At 42.6% G+C, this 19,778-nt stretch overlaps 1 protein-coding gene across 1 annotated transcript in view; it reads left to right on the forward strand.

The window, feature by feature from the left end:
- The window catches only part of LOC147664125 (interleukin-17 receptor D-like), a 39,755-nt gene extending 20,479 nt beyond the window's left edge, over window positions 1-19,276 (forward strand). Inside the window, exons 9-10 of the mRNA XM_086949975.1 lie at window positions 1,353-2,280; window positions 15,310-19,276. Of these exons, the coding sequence (XP_086806101.1) occupies window positions 1,353-2,280; window positions 15,310-15,425 (1,044 nt within the window). The 3' untranslated portion in view covers window positions 15,426-19,276. The remainder of the gene's footprint in view (window positions 1-1,352; window positions 2,281-15,309) is intronic.
- The last annotated feature ends 502 nt before the right edge of the window (window positions 19,277-19,778 follow it).

The following is a 19,778-nucleotide window of genomic DNA, read 5'->3' on the forward strand; positions in this document are numbered from 1 at the left end:
GATGCATTAGTACTCGGTGTGCAGTTTGCCGCAGGCGAAAGTTTGTCCAAATCATGCTCGTACAGTAATGGCACTTAAGATTGGGCATTTATTTTAAACCTGGTAGCAACTACATACGGGGCTAGCAATTAAAGGCACATTTTAAATATTTTTTAGAAAAGTGTACCTTTGGCATGTACTAGCTTGGGTAAACGTTCCTTTCACGAAAAACATTACACATTGAACAAAGCACTGTACTGTTGTCTTTACAAATTGTGTTTTAATGCAGCGGCCCAGAGTTGTATTGTTTGATTTACGAAACTGTTTATACTCGGAAATACTGTGTACATCTGCTTTTAATGGCAATTGTTGTCAATGATATAGGAAAGCTTGTAATTGTTGCTAGTATAACGCCGCCTGCATGTTTCATACAGATCCTTTTTACGTGATCGTGTTTCGCAAGCTGGAGACAATACATTCTACAGCGTTGTATAAATGCGGCAAGGGCGACACCTAGTGTTCAGAGAGCACTATAGCCATTCCTACTTAGGTGCAGAAATAAGCAGCGCGTGCAATTAACTGATGACGTTTAACTCTAGTGATCTACCTTTGGAATTAGCTGTTCCCATTTTTAAACACTACACTTTCTTCATATTTGTAAAGTATCCCAGCTACCATGGCTCCTCACTTAAATAGATTTTTATTTTATTTTAAATGGTGCTTAACCCGCCGGTAGCTGGGCCTGTTTCAGAGAGCTCAAGTGTTGGGTTAGGATAGGGCTGAGAGTCTTGTCTACACTCGTTGCCTGCCCGCTAGGTAGTCCCTCAGCTGCAAGTAAGCATAGGGTCAGAGGTTGGACGGAGGAGGGGTTGGGGGGCAATCCTGTGATGTCACTGTGGGCAGGGCCGGACTGGGAACTCAAACCAGCCCTGGCAATTACGTCGGACCTACAGGAGGAGGGTAATTGGGGGGCTGTACCCATGGCTACTGGAATTATGCGGCAGAGGAGCTTCAAATTATGCGACACGGTTGGCCTAATTATGCGGCAAAAAAAAGCAGGTTATGTAGCGTGATGCAGCACATTTTTGATAGCATTTCTTTATTATTTTGTCGTTTGTAACACATGGTAATGCTGGCTGGGCACAAATGTCACCTCATGAGAACCAGTTCAATAACCAAATGCAAAAATAAGGAACTTAAAGATGGCCTTTCACTGTGTGCGAACAAGTCACCACTTTCTTTTTAGTACCTTTTGATCTATCTCATAGAAAGATATGCATGGATTTATCATGTTCTCTGCTAACGCAACCCATCAAATATGGAGCATATACCATTGAATAATGTATAAACCCTTTGTTTGTATTTTTTTCCAGGTCACACTGGATATGTGGGAGCACATCAAAATCCGCAAAAGTGGCCAGAAGGACTGGTTGAAGCGTAAAATGAAAGAATGTCACTACTTCATCATCGTGTGTTCCAAAGGCATGAAGTACTTTGTGGAAAAGAGGATGAAGAAGCTGGAGAAAGGCCCAAAGAGAGAACCTGAGAAGGAAGATCTTTTTGTACTTGCTATATCAACGATGGCTGAGAAGCTGCGCCAGATGAAGCAGAACTCTGAGGAGCTTTGCAGGTTTATTTCAGTGTACTTCGATTACTCCTGCGAGAGCGACATTCCGAGTGTCCTGGATATGACTACCAAGTTCAAGCTTATGGATCATCTCCCTCAGCTCTACTCCCGTCTACACTCCAAGGACCAGAGTTTGCAGGACCCCGAGCAGTTTCCGGCCAACATAAGCAAGAGAAACTACTTTAGGAGCAAGTCTGGTCGCGCCCTTTATGTTGCAATCTGCAACATGCACCAGTATATCGACCAAGAGCCTGACTGGTTTGAAAAGCAATTGACCCCAGTGTCTTCTTCGCCACCTCTTCCTTCACACGAGCCCGTGATGGTAAAGTTTGACTCTGGCCTGGTTTTAAATGACGTAACAAGCCAACAGTTGCCTGAAGGTGATTCAGATGGTGTTGTGGTCAATGCTATGAATTCAAACTCGCGATCTTTAATTCAACACTTGAACATGAGTGAATGTGATTCGCAGGACATGGGAGCGGAAGGTGTGCTGCTTCAGCCTTTGTTGCATGTGGTGAAAGTGACCAATCCGCCAGATATGCCTCGAGATTCGGGAATATACGATTCTTCTGTTCCGTCGTCAGAAATTTCCCTTCCCTTAATGGAGGGGCTTTTGCTAGACCATATAGAAACTTCCTCGATCACGGAGAGCGTCTCCTCATCCTCTGGATTAGGTAAAGTATGATTCTTCTTTTCTTTATGCAGCCGTTGTCATATTTTTGCATCCATGGCAGTGTGTGGCAGTTAACATAGTGTGAGCATTTTGTGGCTGGCCAGTAATAAGAGAAATACATCATTCATGGTGTTGCTGCTTTTACGCATGTGTTGCATCAGCAGCTTTACAGTATTTTTGCTTTATTTTTCTGTTCATGTGGTACTCAGTTGGAGGCTGCCCCTGTGCCAAGAGCCAGAGGGCTGCACCCTGTGTGGCATGGTGGGGGCAAGGGAGGTCTACCTATAACCCGTGGGTGAGCGTTATACCTTGTGCTGTAGGTGCCCCATGTGCACATGCCGTTTTGAGGTGCTGAGGAACAGTTTACTGGAATGTAGAGTCTGCATGGGTTCAGTGCGAACAATTGTCAAGGTTGCAGGAATGATGCACATGCAATGGGAATGGTTCACTGGGGTGGAGGGGCACCAACCCTTCTTTGTAGCACAGTCCAGAGGAGTGTAGGGATCCGAATTGTAGTTGATTTGTGAAATATTCTGGATTTTGGGGTAGAGGGGCTGGGTGGGGCGTGTTGCTCATTGGGTCTACCAAAGCCTGCAAACAGTGACATGCTATGCAGTGTAAACTGTCCAGGTCTGGCAACTGGTGGAGAGTAGCTTTGATGGCCAAACAAAAATAATATGGCATGAACAAGCAGCAGCCTTTGCTATTCCTTGCCTGATATGTGAAGACAGAAGTTAAGAGTTCAACACAGGGTGGAGGTGTGAGGAATCGACCATCCGGAATCCATGCTCTTTCTACTGCGATGGCTACTGTGCACTATATGCTACGTGCTCTGTGGATTATTGCATACAACTGGTGCTTTTCATACTGGTTCCAATGTGGATTCCTGAAATGTGGCTTTACGTGCCTGGGCCCTATGAGTGTCTTGAATGGCAATAGCACTTTACATGGTACACACTGCAAATTTTGCAGCTTAAAATATTCTAGATTCACATGCTGTCTGGAAATCTGTGTTCTTTTTTACTTGGCGTTGATTTGGGTGGAGTCGTATGACTCTCTCTGACTTTGACTGTAGACCCACAATGCCCCCAAATGTGGCTTACATCTTAGAATATGGTGCAGTCTGTGTTGGGCAGAAAAAGCAGGCGGTATCCATGGTAGAGATGACCTTCTGTGAGGGAGAGGACATATCAATGGAGGTTGGGGGTGTGCGGGGGGGACGGGGGAGCAGCCACACAAGCTAAATGACTGCATTGCAAACACGGCACACTTTCCAGAAAGATCACGGAGGATGCACACAAAGAATCAAAGACATCAAACAAACAGTTCCTCCAACATTCTACACCAGTAGGAGACAGACTAGAGAATTTCCACTAAAAATTGAAAGTTATCACTTCTGACAAATGGATTTCAAACATTATACAGTATGGTTATTGCATAGAACTAGTCAAAACACCTCCAAACAGAAGGCCAAAGAGAAACATTTTTACAAAGGGGAGAGGAGTTGGCCTAACGGCTTGGGCGGTCGACCTCGAATATGGGGAACTGGGTTCGAGTTTCGGCAACAACGCTGAACATCCTGTGATTCTGGGCAAATCACTTAGGGCCATATGTATGAAACTTTTGGTTTTGCGATCCTCAAATAGCAATTTGTAGAGAATCGCTATTTGAGAATCGCAGAACGCTATGTATGTAGGCTTTGCAAATAATTTTGCGAATCCTACATATTCCTTAATTGCGAATCACAAATTGCAATTCACAATTAAGGAATACCTCCTCTCAATTGGCGATTCTCAATTAGAGAATCGCAAATTGAGAATGGAATGCCACGGTGTCAAAAGGACACCCTGTTGCACCCCTGAAATGTACATGTGTTCACATGTGTATGTGCGCCACATGGCACTTTAAAAAACGCAAAAAAGTGCACTTTTCAAAGAAATCGCAAATTACCGCGAACTTTAAGTTGGTGGTTATTTGCGATTCCTTAAGGCCACTGTGCACTTTTTCTGTGCTTCCTACATTGCATTTAAGGAATAGCAATTTGCGATTCCGTAAAGGCAATTGCAAAATAAGGAATTGCAAATTTTGCGATTCCTTATTTTGTGGGACAGTTTTTCTTTCACACATACCACTAAGACAAATTGCGGTCGCAATTTGGAATGATACATATGGCCCATAATCGCCCTCTGCCTAACAACAACAAAAAATTATGTGTCCTCATCTAAACGCAACTGGTGCTATGTAAAGCGCTCGGATACCCGATATCTTTGGGTGAAGTTTGCGCTATATAAAACTCTGTAAAAAAAAAAAAAAAAAAAAAAAAGGAGAAACCACTCTTACTGCAAGAAGTACAGGGACAACAAGCAATAGAACATGTATCTCACAAGGGAAATTACTCTACGTACTTCCTAATCCTAAAGATAGACGGAACACTACGTTCTATCTTAGATTTCAGATTCCTAAACAAGTTCATAACGATGCAAATATTCAAGATTACGAACCTACAGAAGGTAATACCCCGTGGACAAAAGGGAAACTACATGGCTACCATAGACGTCAATGATGCCTGTCTGCACATCCCAATGAACAACAGACACAAAAGGTTACTAAGAATTGTAGTCAACGACATACAATACCAATTCAAAGTGCTACCTTTCAGTCTAAAGTCGGCACCAAGAGTGTTCACAAAGTGTCTAGCAGCAGTAGCTGCACACTTAAGAAGACAGGGAATACATGTATACACTTAGCTAGACGACTGGTTAATAAGGGCAAACTCGTACGAAGTCTGCAAACAGCACATACACCAGGTAATAGATACACTAATCCACCTTTGTTTTTCAATACACTGGGACAAATCTTCACCAGAGCCAGAACAAGACAAAAGGATCTTGTGAGCAAGAATAGATACAGTAGTGGGGAAAGTATTCCCAAGCGAGAAACAAACAATAGCCTTATTGAAGGAAAAACAGCTATAGTGGAAGGGGCACTCAGACAGTGAGGACAGTGGGGAAGTTACTGCATTCACTTAATCCCAACATCCGCCTACACATGAGACCATTCCAGGAATGGCTTCAAGCATAATGGTCACAAGCAACGGGGAGTTGGGAGAATCTAGTGGTTGTCACTCAAAAAAATATAGGAAGAAATAGCATGGTGGAACAAGGGGAACATATCCAAAGGGAGACCCTTTAAGCTGGCAACTCCAACAGTGACCATAACAACAGATGCCTCACAAATAGGGTGGGGAGCTCACATGGACAACCTCAAAGTGAGGGGACTGTGTACACAGCAGGAAGCTGGACAGCACATCAGCATCCCAGAGTTAAAGACTGTTTCCTACCCTTAAAAACCTTTCAGAAAGAGTTGCACGGGAAAACAACTCTAATACAACCACCATGTTTTACATAAACAAACAAAGGAGAACAAATACTGTAACACTTTCGACTCTAGCTCAGCAACTCTGGAAGTGGGCGATTTACGGAACATAAACATAATAGCAATCCACCTGCCAGGCAAGGACAGTGTAGAAGCGGACAGACTGAGCAGACAAGCTTTGTCATCCCACGAGTGGGAGATGCATCAATAAGAGATTTTTCGCAAATGGGGAACTCCAGAGGTCGACCTCTTTGCAACACCCCAAAATGTAAAATGTCAACACTTTGCGGCCAGGCAACCTTGCGATCAGTCCCTAGGGAATGCGCTATGGATAAACTGGTCAGGGAGATTTGCTTATGCTTTTTTCCCCCGATACCACAAATCCACAAAGTAATCAACAATTGCAAGATTAGCCACATGACAATGATTCTTATTGCCCCACAATGGGCGAGGCACACATGGTTCTCCGAGATAATGGAGATATCTTAATGGACAATTTACAAATTACTAAACAGACAAGACTTATTAACCATGCAAGAAGGAAGAGTGCTCCACCCAGAAAGCCTGATTCTCGCACCATGGCTCCTGAGGGCATAGAGCTTGCGCACCTAAAGCTACCAGAAAGTACTATGGCAGTCCTAAGGGAAGCAAGAAAGCTGACCGCTAGAAAATGCTACACAGCAAAATGGAAAAGATACTCTGAGGCCTCAGAGAAAGTCTTTCCCCAAAAATCACACACAAAAAACAGTTCTAAGGTACTTAACACATCTACTGCAGAGTAAACTAACCTATGCATCACTGAAAGTTCACTTAGCAGCAATTGTAGCATATACAAGAGGACTCGCAGGGAAGAACTTCTTCACTTCTCACATGGTAAAAAGTTTTCTGGAAAGGGCAAAGAGAATTGCCCCACTAAACACAGTGCCAGCACTCACGTGGAATCTAAATGTAGTACTTGCTCAGCTGATAAAGGCAACATTTGACCCACTGCACAAGGCAACGCCACAAATGCTCACACTGAAGATGGCCTTTTTAATGGCGATAACTTCACTACGTAGAGTTAGTGAGTTGCAAACACTAACATTACAGGAATCCTACTTCCAAATACATAATGACAGAATTGTCATGAGAACAGATTGGCATTTCATGCCAAAGGTGGTATCAAAATTCCACATAAACTAATCCATAAAATACATTTTTTCTTCCAAAAGCCAAAGACACAAGCAGAGAAAGCATTGCACACTCTTGACGCTAGAAGAGCAGTCATGTATTACATTGAAAAAACAAAGGAATCCAGAAAGACAAAGCAATTCTTTGTATCTTTTGCTAACAGTTTTCTTGGAAGGCCAGTAACCAAGAACACAATTGCAAAATGGATTGCACAAGCCATACAATTATATCACAAACCAGCTGGACAAATATTACAAGGATCCCCGCGAGCTCACTCAACAAGACAGAAAGGGGCAACTATTGCCTTTCCTGCCAATACTCCAATTCAGGACATTGGCATGGCAACATGGCCTTCAGTGCACACGTTCACAAAATCTTATTGTGAGAACATTCAAATGTATAAAGAAGCACAAGGTGGACAGAATGTCTTGCAACATCTATTCACAAACCAACGCTCATCTTTCACCCAGCCACACCAAGACTAGCAAACTGCTACAAAGTCTATGCACAGCATGTGAATCCAGAAAAGATTCACGCTTCAAAACATGTAATTTCTTACTTGTCGGCGTAGTTTTGCAGCTTGAATAATTTTCGGTATTCATTAGAGAACCCACCCTCCTCCACCAAGAAAAAGGAGACAGGAAGGAGGAAAAAAAAAAATTCAGAAGATGGCAACTAAAGGTGGGGGCTTCCAGAAAAAGCACGCCTATGTCACAGGAGGACACCAAATGGTGGGATATCGACACTCACTAACAAAAAAACAAAAAAAAAGACAAATACAACAATTCCGGACCGACCACTAGATATGGCGGAATAATGCACAGCATGTAATTCAGAAAATTCTTCAAGCTGTAAAACTACACCGGCAGGTAAAAAAACTATACATCCTATTAGATCTTAGCGCCGCGTTCGACACGGTCAACCATGTCACGCTATTACAACGACTGGCGGACATGGGCGTGTCGGGCGCGGCCCTGGAGTGGCTGACCGTTTCTTCCAGGTCTTTGAGGGTGAGGCGGTGTCCCCTAAACATCCACTCAGGTGTGGGGTTCCTCAGGGCTCCTCCCTGAGCCCCACCCTGTTTAATGCCTACATGGAACCCCTAGACAGGATAGTCCATCCCTTCGGTGTGCGTATTGTCACCTACGCGGACGATACCCAACTGGTGGTCTCCTTAGACCACTCGGAAGGATCGTCCCACACCTTAGGCCCCTGTCTGGAGGCTATTGCCAGATGGATGCAATCTTCCTGTTTAAAACTTAACGGGGAGAAAACAGATGTTCTCTTACTGGGTAATCCTTCTCCCTCTGTCTTTGCATCCATCTGGCCACCATGTCTAGGCCCGCCCCCCGCTCCCAAGTCCCAAATAAAAAGCCTGGGGATCTGGTTCGATTCAGCCTTGAATTTCTCGGTCCAAGCCACAAAGACTGCAGCTACCTGTTTTGGGTTGATGAGGATGCTGCGGAAGGTGCTCCCTCTGCTTCCATTCCAGGCAAGGAGGATCCTGGTCCAGGCCCTTATACTATCTCGCCTGGACTACGGGAACGCCCTCTATATGGGAGCTCCTACTTTTGCCACCCAGAAGCTCCAAGTCACCCAAAACAGTGCGGCCCGTCTACTCTACAATCTTCCTCGCTGGCAGTCGGCAAGGAATGCCCTAAGGGAGCTCCACTGGCTCCCTATAGCGGCAAGAGTACAATTCAAGGCCATGTGTATTTTACACAAAGCCTTTCATCACACAGGCCCTGCAATTTTACAGCCCTTGGTTACTTCCTATGTCCCGTCCCCTCCGTTCCTGTACCCTCCAGCTGGCCACCCCCATCAGAGTTAGGAAGGCCCGCTGGGGAGGCCGCTCTTTTTCACACACTGCGGCCAAGCTCTGGAACACCCTCCCTTTATCCCTTCGGGGAACTATTAATCATCTCTCCTTCAGGAAAGCCCTGAAAACACACTTGTATGCTAAATCTTGCTGATCTGCCCTGAGCCCGCGCTAAGTAAGTTTTCAGTCATAAGCGCTACGAGGCCTCCGGGTAGATAGCGCTATACAAGTGCAGTTTCATTCATTCATTCACTTGACAAAGGAGCAACAATATCAAGAGCAGCCCCTATTCAGTTTTGAAATCCTTCAGCCAAGAGAACTGGTAATGCACCAACTGAATTCTGCACCGAGCAGAGTGTCTATTAAAGACCTTCTGGGGTGATCCTATTCCATGTCTTCCCTGAAGTATTCTTATTCTTCGACCGCCGCAGACTCCCGCCCCACCCCCTCTTATTTGTTATTATGGCTTGGCAGCTAACATTGAATGAGACTACATTGAGGCTGACTGAAATATCTTTGGACTCAACTTCACAGAACGATTGAGTCCAAAGAGAAGAACCCCTAACTCTACTTCAGAGCACAATCGTGTTTAGGAATTGAGACAAATCAACAACATTGAGGACAGAGCACAATGAAGAATGGAAAAAGAAAGACAAAAATTGGACTGGAGTTCAGAACAAGATTGAGTTCGAAAACACAATGATAAACCATAAACACTGATAAAAAGCACCCAAAAACATATGGGATTTTTGAACCTAGAAGAATGATTTTTTTAATGTGCGTAATATATATATATATAGATATATATATATATATATATATATTTGAGTAGGCTTTAGCTTCTTCTAAGGGTCCAAGACCCTTAAGGATAAAGAGACCAAGAGAGGACATTGATAGTCTTACAACTCCATCTATACCATGGTACCACAACAGTTTCTACAGGAATGGAATACAGGGGATGAACACTTAACAGAGAAAGGATTAACAGTTGATTCAGACACAAATGACTCTGCGATGCAATGTGATACAAAAGATGAGAAAGACACAGTTTGTAGAGCAAGACTCACCTTAGGAAGAAACTGAACTCTACCCAAGCAACCTTCCCCACCAAACATTTCATTTACCGCAATGTCACCCAAAGGGTATCTGGCATTTTAGCTGTCCAAATGGATTCAGCATAGGAAGACGCCATCTTTTTTTACAGACCATAACACTTCAATGTAGCAAGTATCATCACTTACCAATGTTACCAGCAATCTTCCAGCTACAAAGGGAGGTATACCTCAAACCAACCACAACACAAGCTGTAACTCCTACAGTAGAAAATTAGTACAAAGCTTTTATTCAATGCCTACAATACAAAATATCCCATTTAGAATGCACTATCAGTGTCTACATGTGGTGCAGTGCCCGACTAACAGTGAAGGCTGGAAGCAGGCAGTTAAAAATAATTGAGCAGTCAGCAGGAAATAGCCAGTTTTAATGTACTTTTAAACCGATATGTCCGAGTGGTGATATTTGGTGGACAAATGGTTAGGCATCTTCCAGAGGAGGTTTAGAAGAGAGGGAAGGCAGTAGTTGAAGAGATTAAAAAGATTGCAAAAGCATGCCTTAAATCGGTATTCTATGCTGCAGATACAGTGTGGAGTGCGAGAGTAACATTTAATTAACAAAATGACAATAAAAAATACAAGGGGAGCCGGAGAGATACATTTTTAAAGTTTAAAGTAGAAATAGTGTAAAAAAGCACAAAGTGCCAATGATAGTCAATTGTCGCCCGCTATACCGGTATTTAGGCGCCATTTGAGGCTGACTGCAATGGAGTGAGTGTCGGACACACCAAGCAAGTGTGTACTGGTTAAAGATTTTACCTTCTGATTTAGCCTTTTAACTCTCAATCGACCACAGGTGCATACTTCTAAAGCCCCCCAGGACCTCAGGTAGACACTTGGAGACTCCCAGAGTGTCGGGCAGAGGTGAACAGCAAGTCCAGACCAGGTACAATTGCAGCTTGTCTCTGTATAGCCACACAGGGCAGCCTTATGACTCTTGGAATCCACTTCTTTGTCCTGGGTACAATCGGGAGAAGGTCTAGTCCTTAAGGGCTCCTCTCAGGTCACAGACAGCAGGTCCACTCCTCTTCTGATCTACTGCAGGTCCAGAAAGTGTCCTGGACTCCTCACCCCTCCCTAACTAGTGTGGTAAAACTTCCCAGGACCGGGCCTATCTTCTTTTGCTGTAGTTCCTGCTGACGTTCCTGCAAACGTGCCAAAAATGCAATGTGTCAAGGCAAATACAAGATGGTAAACACTTCGACCACACTCAACTTGGGCTCTGAGCGGGGTTGGGGGGAGGGGTGTGTGTGTGCGTGCATGTTTTCTTCCATATGTAGCATTTAAATCCAGGTAGAGGCAGGCCCTTTACCCACAATAAAACCAGAGACCGTATCTGGTAGGAAGAAAGCATGGTCCTCCAGCAGCCAGACAGTGGATACACAAAAATAGCTTGAGCATCCTGTTCTCTCCTGTTGAAGAATGCCCCAACTATTACATGTGGGCTAAAAGCTGTCAAGCAGGATTTACACTGTAATATCAAAAAGGATGCCCACAGGTTACATATTCTGTGGGGTTCAGAGGACCCATCTCTGCCCCTTTGGGTCAGTCAGTTTATTTATAAAGTGCAGCTGTCACCATGCTGGTATCCTGGCACTGACAGCATAGGAGAGGAACACTGTTGAACATCGAAAAACAAAAACACATACTTGAAGAGCAAGTACTTGGGGAAGAGCCAGGTCTTGAATGCTTTCCTAAATTTCAGCTGATCTGTAGCTGACCTGCGAGGGTGGCAACTTGTTCCACAGTTGGGCAGCCTGAGGTGCAAAAGCACAACCACCTTGTTGTTTCTTGTGAAATGTATTCATGCAGGCAAGATTTGCAGTGCTCAAGTGGAGGAGTCTCCCAGGGGTGTATACTTTCAGTTTACGTTGCAATAGCACAGAACCTTAACCATGTAGAGCCTTATGCACAATGCACATGGCTTTGAAGACGCTCCTCTGCCTCAGTGGCAGCCAGCCCCAGTCCCTTAATGCATTAGATGCCAAGGATCTGTGAGGTCTATTTAGAGCAAGTTTAGCTGCTGCCACCTGGACTCTGTGCAGTCTATTAATCAAATACTCTGGAGCTCCGAGTATTAAGGTGTTACAGTAGTACAATCTAATGAGTATGATGCTACACACAATGAGCGATTTAGCTTGAGTAGGTAGTAGAAGAAGCACCTTCCTAAGACCATATAGGAGCGTGAAGCCAGGGCTGGCAACTTTTGTGACATTGCTCTTCAGAGATAACTTGTCATAAAATAAAACCCCAAGATTGCAAACAGCACTAGCTGATCTCCTCTTTCTTCAGTTAGAAAGGTCCATCGTTTTTCTTTGGGGGGGGGGGGGGGTTGAGGGGAGTTCCATGGGGATTCTAGTTGTCAAACAGCACAACAATGTGTCTATAGTTTGCTCCTGAGAAGCATTTCATACTTTGTTCACACCTATTCAAGGCTAATCACTGGCTTGGAGAAGCTGGACTACCAATGCAAATTAGTCTCCAGGAACTTCAGACGGGGATAAGGTAACTTTCTAAAAGTTAGTTTTCCTTAATATTTATTAATAATCCATCTTTACCATTGAATTAGATTTTTAATACCTATTTAAATAGTTGTTTAATTCCTTTTCTGGCTGGCACCGTTCCTAAGGTACTGTATTGGCATGTAATATTACTTGCCAGTGGTTCTTTATGGGCCATCCAGCCTTCTAACAGTGAACATAGCTTTTGGGTGTGAGTCACTGTAAGCTTATGTTAATATTAAATGTCCTTCTATTAAATACCAAGCACCATGTCTTGTGGCCTACAAGACCTACTTGAGGGTGACTTATTAATATGTTTAAAATTGAGGGTTTGACCTGTCAAAAGGGTTTATGTTGACACTGCCACAATGTTAGGACTGAAGCCATGTTTGCACTGTCAATGTAATGGATGGCACAGATGGTCTTGCTGTCATATAGTGATATTAGATCCTGAGAACCATTTGCACCATATAATAGAGATTTATAGCCAAAGTACATTTTCTAGCTAGGGGTATGCCAATTCAACCATGTTTAAAGAAGTAGCACAGGCACTTTACTACTGGTTAGCAGTGGTAAAGTGCTGATGCCTCCTTCTCTCTAGGTTCATTTTTTTTATATTTCTTTTTATTTTCAAATATAAAACAAATTAAAACAAAGACGTATCTGGGACATCACATTCAGTTACAATAATAAGCAAACATTTTCAGATATCAGGATTTCTGTAAAAAAACAGTGGGCGGGGTCATTGAAACATCGACGCGTAGATCGTTCAATAATGGTTGACTGCACACAATTAAGCTACATTTGATGCGCTACGGTACTCAGTCCCCACCACCCAACAGAACAGGATAAAGAAAGGCGTAGTGCCCCCAGATACGAAAAAACTAAACCAGGATAAATGACAAAAATATTCACGCCACAGCCTAAACTAACTACACTCACACCCATCCCCCCACCCTGCACCCCTGCATATGGCTTTCGCCGAACCCCAACTAGCAGTGTGCCTGTCGCCCCATCTAACTAAATACTAAAAATAGAAAATGGAGGAGGGCACCTTCGTTCCTGCCCCCGGTACCCCCTCCCTCCCGCCAGAACCAAGAATCCCCCAGAGTAAATCCACAAATCTATTAAGAAGCTAATGCAGTACGCAACAGGGGAAACTGTAAACACCGCCCAACCTCCCGCAAGCATCATGGTAGCAAATCCCACATCCATCAAGACCACGATGTCAAACCCAGTCAATCAGTCTCATCCTTGACCCTTCCGATCGGACGTGCGAACCCCTTCCGGACGAACTGTCGCCTCCACAGGATAGTCAAAATACGAGAAAAGTGCAGCAAAGTTCAAACTGAGATCAAGCAAAGATGGTAAGTTACTGAGAACTCCATCAGGTCCAAAGACTCTCCTCACTGTCATGAACTTCCAACGTTGTTTCCTCCGCCATTGTAATGGAACTACGGGGAGAGACGCGGTTTCAAGCCCAAAACTGTTCTCATCAAAAGTCTCCGGAAAGGGAGCACCGGTTAGTTCTTCTACAGTCAGTGTTGATAGTAGGCTTGACGGTCCATTCGAAGCACCGATCTCGCTCCTATTGGCCATCACACCGGCCGGAGGCTCCGACACCTCTCATTGCACGGGGCCCGCTTCCTCTATCAAAATGGCCATTGTGGGTATCTCGAGCTGCTTCATTCCTTGTAGTGGAGCAGGGTCCAGTTCAATCCGCCCAATTTCAAACGAACGCGCTATCATTTTATGAATAAGGGCTTCCACGTTAGTATGAAGAGCCCCAATGGCCGCCAGCACAGTTCGCAACAATGGTTCATTCTCAGTCCGCTCCACTGCTCCTCGCTCAATATCGACCATTTTTACGTCCCCCATAGAGCCCGGTCTCCCCGGGGAACAGTCAAAAGTGGAACAGACAACAGCAGAGGGGGACTCAATGTTAACAGCGGCATCGATCTGCGCTTCGCAACTGTAAGCGAAGATCCCAACCCAGAGAACACCGGCGGGAGGCTAACCGGGCCACCAGGTCAGGGACCTCCGCCCACAGCCCCAGTCGTGCATCGTCACCCCTCCTTCGATGTTTACCAACTCAGCAGACCGCCATCAAAATCGGGCCAAGAAAACCTCCACAGAAATAGACCGGACCCTGCCACACGCTCACGGCCGATGTTGTTCAACTGGGACCCGGCAGGGACAGTACTCAAGGCCCCGGCTTCCAAGCTGGGCTAGGCCGCAAACTTTAACATGATATAACTCTGTCTACCAAACCGGTAGAAATCTCGGGATCGCACCATCGAGCTGTAGTCCGGTTCATACACACGGAGGCAGGGCGTAAAGACAGGATAAATGATAGGATCATCTGGCAGGAGACGGAGGTCGGCAGAGCCGGGAGCCTAAGCAGCCATCTTGTTTGCTAGCGTAGCTCCTCCTCTCTCTCCAGGATCTTGAGGCTCCTTGCTACTCCTGCATTCCTGATACCCTTTTGGAGTCTATACCGTTCCCAGGGTATACCACCTATGGTGTCTTTCGACTTTGCCCCGCTGCTGGTGGCTGCAACTTCTAAGACTGGTATCGGAGTTGGAGGTGTGGTCAGGACTTATATCCTTCAGTGCAGCAGGTGCAGTGGCTCTGACACAGATCCCAGAATGTGCCATTTTACGCCCCACCATCTCCATCTTCTTGCTTCACCTGTCCTGTGTGCAACCTATGGTAGTGGAAGGATTGGCTCACTTGTGTGCAGCAGTAACAATGACGGAAGTTCGCCATCATGTTGCTGTTACCTCTGATGTATACTGCGTCTTTGTAGGAGTGGTTATATCTTTTCTCGAACCGAGGTGTTTGAAGTGTAGTTATAGAATTCTGCAAATTGATGCGTAATTGATTTTAACATAAAGCAAAAGAAATGTTTTAAGAACATTCAAGAATAAATAGACCTGTCTTAATTTTAGAGTTGTGTGTTTATGTTCTTATATCACATTTGTGTACAAAATATAAAACTGGGTGCAAAGTAATTAGATTTTAGTTATAATGTGTATTCCTCTGATTTCTAGGAGAAGAAGAATTGTCTGTACTTCCTGCCAGCAAATCCCTGGATCCTGATGTGTGTAAAGCAGAACTACAGTGTCACATCCACCCCGAAGCACTGCAAGCTATAGCACCTTTATAGCACATCTTTCAAGTTTAACATGCATAGCCACTTTAGCAGACAGGTTCTGTTTGTATCTATACGCTAACATCTCCCCAGGTTACCTGAAGGAACTGAAGTCCAAGGAAGTTGACACTTACTGGGCAATATAGTTGGCTGACGTTTACCTTGTCTCAGACGAGTGGTGCAAATTAATGCGCACGATCATTTGCCAAGAAACACCACTATGCTGAATTGCAACCACTGTTCGTAATATTACCGCAAGTTTCAAAATACAATGTACAAAAACACTCACTTTAATTTTTTTCATAATTCGTGATGAAGGATCATCAAATGTTTTAATGGGCAGACGATCTTAGTGATATTTAATGTACACATAATTTTCTCTGTTTGTGAGATCAATACTATTTTTCATTTGGACATTTATACGCTCAGATATTTTTTTAAACAGTGTTTTTTTTAATTGTCCAATACCTTTAGTCTTAGTTCTGTGCCAAATGTCATGCCATGCAACTCAGAAGGATCTGTTTCATCTATTAACTATGGAAAACAATAGCCAATGTGCCTTATGTGGCTAATTTTGTATGAAAAAAAAATCCAGTGGCAAGTAGCTATACACACATGTTACAAAAGTAGAAGTTGCAGAATCATATTTTTGTACAAGTTATTTAAACAAAGGGCAAACTTTTGTAAAAAAAAAATGAAAAAAGGTTTTTGTGACTGCTTTTTTATTATGTATAAATTCACTTTGTTTAGGCGCTAATGTACATTAACGTAACATTTGTGTGGCTAAAAAAAGATAACTTGGTGTAAGTACAATACCAGTCTTGACAAACAAATGCATTTAAAAGCGTAATCTTCTGAATTGCAGAATTATCAACTAAATATCCAGACAGTCCAACACTTTCTCAGATGTCACTAGTTATTGGCCACATATACCCAATTATCTATGAAAGTGATAAGACCATACAACCTCTCTGGTTATAATTCATGAATATGCTAAAAATGCACAGAATTGTTTATTTTGTATTGAAAGAGTAGATTAGTAAAAAAAAATGGGTACTTTTCGTACTTGAAGGTTGTATAGTATGAAAAAAAGATTATTAGTCTCATTGGAACATGTTCTGTAACATTTCCATGCTACCCATGTCGAAGCAGTGTGATGAGATTTTTAATAATCAGGAACATGTCTTGAGCAAGATGGGCTTTGGTTAACTATTTCAACAGTTACACAAGCAAAGAAGATCCTTTTAAGAGGGCTGGCTTCATTATGCAGTTTGTTTGCTCTGCAGATTTTCTGCAACCTTGTGTGTATGTATGGGACTTTGTTGTCGTCATATTTCCATGGCTGACCTAACTGTTTATTTAAACCAAATGGTTTTACTAAAAAAAAGTTTTATATTTGTTCATTGTCCTTTTACTTTTCTGTAACACTTTGCCACTTAAAGCTGGAACTTCAGCTTTTTTATGAGTTTTTATTGCAAGAATATCCATTTAATACCACTGAATATTGGGAAATCGTAATTGTAAATACATGTTATCTCTTTGAACACAACATTTTTTTACGTCGTAAACGTTACCTTTTCTTTATAGAAATGAAGATTTAAATCTACTGTGTAGATGCCTAAAATAGGGATTAGTTAAATGGACACCTGTTGGGTCCCTAAGAATACTGGTTCTCAGCTGGCATCAACATCTGGACTTTCTTTTAGCTGTTTTGGCATTATAGCAGCGTTGAACAGATTTAGCATGCGTCGTTGTCTACATGACTCTGAAAGAATTATCCTGGAAAAGTCTTTGAAGTGATTTTGTTGCTACATCTTAACAATGAACAACTGTCCCAATGCTGTATCACCACTTCATGAAGATTACACTTCGTTTTCTGCTAAAAGGAAAACTATTAGGAATTAAATAATATCAACTTTTGGCCACATTTCTAAAACCGGAAGTGGTTTTACTTTTTTTTTTAACTAAACTGATGACAATTGTTTGGCATGAATAAAGTCTGCAACATTTCAGGCCTAAAACCTTTTAAATACATCTATAATGGGATGGTGAATAATCAAACACAGGACCTCTCTTCTGTTCTCTGCACCCATGCTAGGAAAATATGATGAACCATCTACAGAAACGTTTTGCAGCATGCCTGACCCTTTTTCAGTAGACAACCCAAACCCTTATAGTTGGAGATGGGTGTACCGCCATGTTGGTGGTTGGCATGCTTTTGAATTTCCAAATGAAACTGCGAAGGTAGCTTGTCCTTAACACATTTTTTTTTAAAAAGGTCAAACTCCAACTAATGTAAACTGAAAATGAAAAGACTTTGTAGGTCAGCCACTTTATAACCGTGTGCTTCAATGCTGTACAAAACTTTCTGCAAAGCTGCCCACGCTAACTAAAGCAAATTACTGGATTCCAATGTAACCTTTTATCTTTTAGAGGAAATCTGGGTTCCCAAATTGCTTAGTATAAGGTTTGGAAAAAACAGGAAACCTAAATGACTTGGCTTTTGCTTTGCGAATTCTAGTATAGAACTGCATGGCTCCTGTTCCTTGCGGTAACCAAAGTGACTTTTTAAGTTAACCACAGGTGGAAAGATTATAAAGTGTGCACATTCTGCATATGAATCTATCCTAGTGTTAAAAAGTAATTCTTGATAATATTTAAAATTATGCTATTTAAGATGTACAGAAAATGAGTGCTCATACTTCAAATTCTGTGAAACAAACATGTACATATACAGGGGTTTCTTCATCCAGAAAACAGCTCTTGAGGCCCAGCTAAATAATTACAGTATTTTGGATTGAAAAGATGTTTGCGCAGGCGCCTTTTAGACATGTCCTGTTTCCAAAATGTTCTCCCTAGATTTGGAAGAGCAGAAGATGTTACTTGTCAGTGATAAATGCATGTAGCCACCCCAGGGTTCTTGCTTGTTCCTTCACATGATAAAATGGGTCCGCTTCATAAACTGTATGTACAGCGGGAAATTTAGAGAATATTGTTCCTATCTTGATATAGGCCCATTGAGTTTGAATATTTAAACTAGAAAGCAGCATGCCACTTTAGCTCGCACTTTGTGAGAAAATAAAAACGTGAACAAATGACACACAATAGTACCCCTCAAAGTGTGCAGAGACATGTTTTGATCCATCCAGGACTGAGATGCTAACCAGTCTGAAGTCTTATGGAATTTCTACACTACTACTGGAAGAACACATGATTGGAAAATCTCATCCTTGTCTTGTGTAAAAGCCACAAAGCACGTGCGGCCCACAGTAAAACACACAAATAACTAATCTTTTGCACTGTGGTTGATTTTTTTTTTTTTTCTTTTCTTTCCGATTTTTTTTTTTCTTAACGATTTTTTTTTTCTTCCCCCCCAGTGTTGGCAAACACATTTTGCTATGTATTTCAATCACAAGGTGGAATAAACCCTCGAAGTGCATATGTGTCATGTAATTTTATGTGCCCCTGACATCAAAAACGCACTTAACGTATCGATGACGCATATGGACGTTTTTTTTTTTTTTATTTGGCTGTTATGTTTGCTGCAATGTTTGTAACCTCCGGAATATAATTCAAACTTAATTGGTACCAGGTTTTCCCCATGTTTACCTAGAAGACCACTGTATGTCGTTTTTTTTAAAAAATGTTGAAGGGGCTTGTTTTCTGTACATTGAGGGTTTCTTTAAGACTGTTGTTAAATTGAGCCTGAAAATTTAGAAGCTGTACAGTGTACATTTATGACCAAATAGTTGTTGATTTGTGTATATGCCGTAGGATGAAAGTAGATATTTTGTGTTATTTGGACACTAGGTACTGTTTTATGGTACTGCCAATAACACTTGGAATAAAATGGCCTCTTTTTAAAATTGTTCTAAATAATTTCTTGCGCGGTCTGTTTTAATAGAATTCTTTCTAAAGTGACGGATCCCAGCAACACTTAACATTAAACTATAATGTGCCATCATTATTTTGTTCAATGTTCCCAGCGGGTATTTTCAGTATGAAATAACTGTGTGTTCCACATACACTGCCTATAATTTCAGCTTGACTAGACTGTTAGATATTCGATATTTCATGGTTAATATGCAGAATTGTTTTGTAGGTACCTCAAAGGTGAAATATAACTAGACTGGAAAATATGGCGGCCACAACGACGATACAACAACCAGACCGGAGGTCAAAGAGAGGAATCTGCTGTACAGTACATTGATGACCTGTTTTGCGGAGTCGTAAATTAGTTTTTGACTTTAGGTTAAAATCTGAGTATTACTTATAGATAATTCTCATTGCTCAGATTCTCACTTCCGGGTCCACTAATAACATGCATACGAAAGAGGTTCCGCCCCCTCTATCTGGCAGCCCTGCTCA

The sequence above is a fragment of the Lissotriton vulgaris genome, unplaced genomic scaffold, assembly GCF_964263255.1.
Source record: "Lissotriton vulgaris unplaced genomic scaffold, aLisVul1.2 SCAFFOLD_11150, whole genome shotgun sequence".
NCBI classification, from domain to species: domain Eukaryota; kingdom Metazoa; phylum Chordata; class Amphibia; order Caudata; family Salamandridae; genus Lissotriton; species Lissotriton vulgaris.